The 5690-nt window shown below is 64.9% G+C and overlaps 1 protein-coding gene across 3 annotated transcripts; it reads right to left on the reverse strand.

Annotated features, from left to right (window-relative positions):
- Nucleotides 1-557: 557 nt before the first annotated feature.
- On the reverse strand, nt 558-4483 carry LOC310890941 (ADP-ribosylhydrolase ARH1-like). 3 transcript variants are annotated; one of them, XM_083853264.1, is made up of 7 exons: nt 4438-4483; nt 4124-4347; nt 3225-3323; nt 3038-3143; nt 2378-2457; nt 2120-2303; nt 558-1455 (listed from the first exon to the last, which is right to left on the reverse strand). In XM_083853264.1, the coding sequence occupies exons 1-7, from the start codon at nt 4446-4448 to the stop codon at nt 1083-1085; spliced, it is 1077 nt and encodes a 358-aa protein (XP_083709390.1). In that variant the 5' UTR covers nt 4449-4483; the 3' UTR covers nt 558-1082. The 3 variants fall into 3 exon arrangements, with proteins under 3 accessions (XP_083709390.1, XP_083709391.1, XP_083709392.1); XM_083853265.1 differs by lacking the exon at nt 3225-3323 and having other exon boundaries at nt 4438-4482; XM_083853266.1 differs by lacking the exon at nt 2378-2457 and having other exon boundaries at nt 1008-1455.
- Nucleotides 4484-5690: the final 1207 nt, after the last annotated feature.

Genomic DNA, 5690 nt, shown 5'->3' on the forward strand with positions numbered 1-5690 from the left:
GGGATGGCCACCAGTATGGTACTGGCCATGGCCACCAACATGGTCATGGGGACGGCCAAGGGGACGGCCACCAGCATGGCCGTGGGGATGGCCACCAGTATGGTCAGGGGGTGGCTGCAAGCATGGGCATGGCCATGGCCATGGTGATGGGGACGGCCACGGGGACAGCCACCAACGTGGTCATGGGGATGGCCACCAGGATGGTCAGAGAGATGGCCACCAGCACGGTCGAGGTCAGTGGCCGTGGCCACCAACATGGTCATGGGGATGGCCACAGTCATGGTCAGGGCCACTGGCCATGGCCACCAACACGGTCTTGGGGACAGCCACCAGCCGTGGCCACCAGTGCCAGCAGGGGGCTGGCCACCAGCCACGCCCACCCGTGCTGCCATGGAAGTGCCGCGTGGTGGCCACAGCCACCGGTGTCACCCTGGGGGCCCAACGCCCTCTGCATGGGGGGGCGGTGGCCACCGAAGTGACCGGGCCATGGCCACGGTGACCTCGCGTGGCCCCAGCCCCGTGGTGGCCGCAGTGACACAAAACAAGACACGGGGGGGTGGCAGGGGACACGTTTTTACTGGGGGGGGGGGGGGGGTAGGGGGGGACCAAGGCTTCGCAGGGAGCTTCTGGAGGGGGGTGGGGGGGGTCTCCATCCTTGGAGGGAGCGAAGGCCACCGGGACGTGGCTCTGGTGGCCCCCCGGGGACCCTCCTCAGACCCCCCTGAACCCCAGGAAGGTCCCTGCAGTCCCCAGAGACCCTCCTGAGCCCCCCCAGACCCTCCAAAGCCCCCCCCCCCCCGAACCCGATGCAGGTGTCCCTGTTGTCCCCCAGGACCCTCCAAATCCCCCCCCAGGACTCTCCTGAGCCCCCCAGGACCCTCCTCAGCCTCCCTGGACCCCAGAAAGGTCCCTGCTGTCCCCAGGGACCCTCCTGAGCCCCCCCCGGACCCTCCTGAGACCCCCAGGACCCCACGCAGGTCCCCAGCACCCCCCAGGACCCCCCTCCCGATATTTCCTGCTGGGACAAGTGGGTGACCCTGAGGACCCAGGGTTTTGGGGGGGTGGGGGGGGGTCAGGGGGGTTCAGGCCCCCCCCCAGGCCAACTCATGGAGGCGCCGGGCGGCGGCACTCAGGCGCCCGCGGTACTCGAGGCCACGGTGCAGCCCGGGGGGCACCGCCGCCAGCCCCCCCAGCAGCCCCCAGCAGCCGGCGGCGATGGTGCCGGTGGAGTCGTTGTCCCCCCCGTGCAGCACCCCGCGGTGACACAGGGTGGCCCAGCACCCGCCGGCCGCCAGCAGCGCCTCCAGGGCCACCATGGGGGCGTCGTGGCCGCTGCGCCCCGGCCACCCCCCCAGCGCCCAGCCCAGGTACTCGGCGTCCCGCTCGGCCGGGGACGGCAGCGCCGGCAGCCGCGGGGGGCCCGAGCCCTCCAGAAGCCCCCGGGACTCCAGGTACCTGCGGGGACAGCGAGGGCAGAGGGGACATCGGGGGTCAGAAGGGACACTGGCGTCAGTGGGGACACTGGGGTCAGTGGGGACACTGGGGTCAGTGGGGTCACAAGGACGCTGGGGTCAGTGGGGACATTGGGGTCAGTGGGGTCATGGGGGCATCAGGGTCAGTGGGGACATTGGGGTCACAGGGGTCAGTGGGGTCACAGGGACACTGGGGTCAGTGGGGACTTTGGGGTCAGTGGGCTTACAGGGACACTTGGGGTCATTGGGGACACCAGGGACATTGGGGTCACCAGGCCATGGTCCCCCAGCAGCCCCCAGGACTTTGGGTACCTATGGGGTCGCTGGGGACACTGGGGTCATTGGGGTCACCAGGCCATGGATGTCCCTAAGCACTCCCAGTATCCCCAGTAACACCTCCCAACACTTCCGGTGCCCCCTTACTAGTGCCACGTGTCCCTGAAGAAGGACCAGTCCACACCATTGTCCCCCATGGCCACCCCAGTGCCCTCCCAGTGCTCCCAGTGCCCCCTCCCATTGCTCCCAGCGCTCCCAGCACCCCCTCGCCAGCGCCAGGCATCCCCGAAGAAGGGCCAGGTGATGGCATTGTCTCTGACGGCCACACCAGTGCCCTCCCAGTGCTCCCAGTGCTCCCAGTGCCCCCTCACCGGCGCCAGGCGTCCCCGAAGAAGGGCCAGGCGGCGGCGTTGTCCCCGACGGCCACCCCGGTGCTCTCCACGTAGTCCCACGCCTGGGGCAGGACCCGCAGCAGCTCGGCCCCCCACTTCTCGGGGGGCTCCCCCCGCGCCCCCAGTGCCCCAAAAAGGGCCACGGCCAGCGCCCCCAGGTACCCTGCGGGAATGGGGGGGGGGTCAGGGGTGGGAGAGGTCCCTGGGGGGGTCCCCGCGCCCCGGGGTGGCACCCACCGGTGGGGTGGTGGTGGGTCATGCGCCCGCTCTCCACGCTCACCCGGATCAGTGTCGGCAGCTCCCGGGCGTGGGGGTACCTGCGGTGGCCCCGGCCCTGTCCTTGTCCCTGTCCCCATGTCCCTGTCCTTGTCACCCCCCCCCATGTCCCTGTCACCCCCCCTTCCCCAAATCCCACATCCTCATCCCCATCCCTGTCCCCCCACGTCCTTGTCCCTCACCCCCCCCCATGTTCCCATCCTTAATGTCCCATGTCCCCATCCTTGTCACCCCCATGTCCCCATCCCTGTCCCTCCATGTCCCTATCCCAGACCCCTCCCCATGTCCCCACCCCGTCCCCATCCCTGTCCCCCCAAGTCCCAATCCCTGACCCCCCCACGTCCCTGTCCCCCAGCCCCCCCCCCATGTTCCCATCCCTAATGTCCCATAATCCCATCCCTGTCATCCCCCCCATGTCCATGTCCCCCTTCCCATGTCCCTGAACCCCCCCCCATGTCCCCACCCCTGTCCCCACGCCCCCCTGCCATGCCCCCAATGTCCCCATCCCTGTCCCATGTCCCCATTCCTGTCCTCCCATGTCCCAGACCCCCCCATGTCCCCCCCATGCCCCCCCCATGCCCCTGTCACCCCCATGTCCCTGACCCCCCCATGCCCCCCCACCTGAGGCCGATGGCCAGGCTGCGCATGGCGGCCCCGCAGCCGGTGCCGGTGGGGTTGAAGGGGATGCGATACCCCTCGGGCTCCCCGGGCCGCAGCTGTGACGTGCCTGGGGGGGGGGGGGATTTGGGGTGAGCCCCCCCCCCCCAACACCTCCCCCCCACCCCAATAACCCCCCCCCCCCACGCACCCAGGATGCTGGTGGGCCCCGGCTTGCGCCCCTCCATGTCCCCCATGGCGGCCACGTAGCGGCGAGCCAGCTCCTGCAGGAGGGGCTCCCCCTCCAGGCCTGGGGGGGGAGACAGTGGGGACCCCCCCCCCGAATGGGGAGAGGGAGATCACTCCCCTCCCAAAGACACCCCCCCCCCCCAATAAAAAAAAAAAAAATGGAGGGGAAGGAGGATCCCCCCCACAATATCCTCAAAATGAGAGGGGACCCGCCTGGGCACCCCAAGTTGGAGGGTGGGGGGAGCGGATATTGGGGACCCCCCCCTAAAATAAAGGGAAAAGGACCCCCCCTCCCCCCCGCTATGAGTATATTAGGGATCCCCCACACACACACACAAATACCCCCCAGGGGCCCTCCAAAGTGGAACTGGGATACAAAGAGGACCCCCCCATTACACCGCCCCCAAGGACCTCCCCCCCCAGTGTGGGTCTGGGGTACAAAAAGGACCCCCCCCCCCACCCCACAAATACCCCCCCAATATGGCTCTGGGGCACAAAAGAGACCCCCCCCCCCCCCCTTATCCCCCACAACCCCCCCCAAAATGGGTCTGGGGTACACAGCGACCCCCACATTACCCCCCCAGACCGCCCCCCAAAATGAGTCTGGGGTACACAATGACCCCCCCCCCCCTTACCCCCAGCCCCCCCCCAAATAGGTCTGGGCTACAAAAGGGACCCACCCCCTTTACCCCCCCCCCCAAAAAAAAAAGGCTCTAGTGCACAAAAGGACCCCCTTACCCCTCAGACACACCCCCCCCCCCCCCCAAAATGGCTCTGGGTTACAAAGGGACCCCCCCCCTTCACCCCCCCAAAATGAGTCTGGGGGTCCCCCCTCCCCCCCCCCCCCCCCCCCCCCGTTACCGGTGGCCAGCCCCTCGGCCGTGGCGAGGTGCAGGACGGTGTCGTCGCTGACGGGCCACTCGGGGGGCTCGAGGACGATGGCGCCGAGCCCCCCCAGCTGGGCCAGCTCGGCGTGGATCTGGGGCCCCGAGGTGCAGTACTCCCAGCGGGACCCCCGGTACCCCAGCGCGTCCCCCACCCCGCTCAGCACCAGGGCGGCCTCGTACGCCTCCACCGAGGGCACCCTAAGGGTTTTTTTTTTTTGGGGGGGGGGGCATGGGTGTTGTCACAAAGGGACTTTGGGACCCCCCCCAAGCCCCCCGGGGGACACTCACGTCTCCGCCATGGTGGTGGCAGCTGGGGACGCCTGTCACGGGGGGGGGGGGGACGGGGACAGAGCTGGCTGGGGGCCCTTAAGGGGGACGGGGATTTTGGGGGGGGGGGTCTGGGGGGGGGGCATAATGTGGGGGTGACTGAATGGGGAAAGGGTCCAGGGAGTCCTGAAAGGGGGGGGGGGGATATGGGGGGGGGGGGGGATATGGGGGGGGGGGGGTAAGGGGCCTGAAAATGGGAAGGGGGGGGTTAATGGGGGCCGGGGCGGCAGCTGAGGGGGGGCAGAGAGGGAAAGGGCCGCGGGGGGGGGGGGGGTCCAGAGGGCACTGGGGGTACCCAAAGGGATTTGGGGGCACTCAAAGGAACCCAGGGGGCACCCAAAGAGATATGAGGGGGGGGAACCAAAGGGATATTAACGGACTTGGGGGACCCCCAAAGGGACACAGGGGCCCCTGAAGGGATTTGGGGGGGCACCCAAAGGGACATGAAGGCAGCAACACAGAGGGGGAAAAAGAAAAAAAAAAAAAAGGCATTTCCAAGAAAAAAGATATTTCTACCAAATATATATTTTTTTCATACTGGGATGAGGCAAAAAAATAAAGATTTTTTTTCCCCCCACCTCCCCCCCACTCACAGACCCCAAGCCACGTTTTGGGGCAAGATCCTGCAAAATCACCATTTCTCACCTGAGTGGGTCCCACCAGGACGGGGCTGATAACCAGGGTCTGAGACGACCTAAAAATGCTATTTTTTGAGTTAAAATAATAATAATAATAAATACAATTAGTGGTTGGTGGCAGGCAGCAAGGAGTTAAAAGCTCGTCCCTAATTTTCAGCAGTTTAATTAAAAGTCCGTTGGTGAAACCCCAGTGCTGGCCCCTGCCAAGCTCTGGGGTTTTGTCTTTTTCTTTTTTTTTTGGCCAAAATTGCACCAAATGGCCACAGTTGTTTGGTTTTTATTCCGTGTAAACTTGGTAAAAGAAATTTAAAAAAAGAAAAATTAAAATTAAGTAATTAAATAATTAAAAAAGAACCCCCAAAAACCTGAAACTGAGTCTTTGGAGCCTGAAATAAGGACTTGAATCCTAAAAATGCACCTTTGGGCAGTAATAATGAGGCTTTGGACCCAAAAAAATAAAGGTCTGGACCTCAAAAGGAGGCTTAGGATTGTAAAAAGAAGTTTTGGGGACCTAAAAATGAGGGTTTAGCCTCTCAAAATGATGGTTTTTGTCCCCAAAGAGGAAGCTTTGGATCC

This window comes from Anser anser, assembly GCF_964211835.1.
Source record: "Anser anser genome assembly, contig: HAP1_SCAFFOLD_379, whole genome shotgun sequence".
NCBI classification, from domain to species: Eukaryota; Metazoa; Chordata; class Aves; order Anseriformes; family Anatidae; genus Anser; species Anser anser.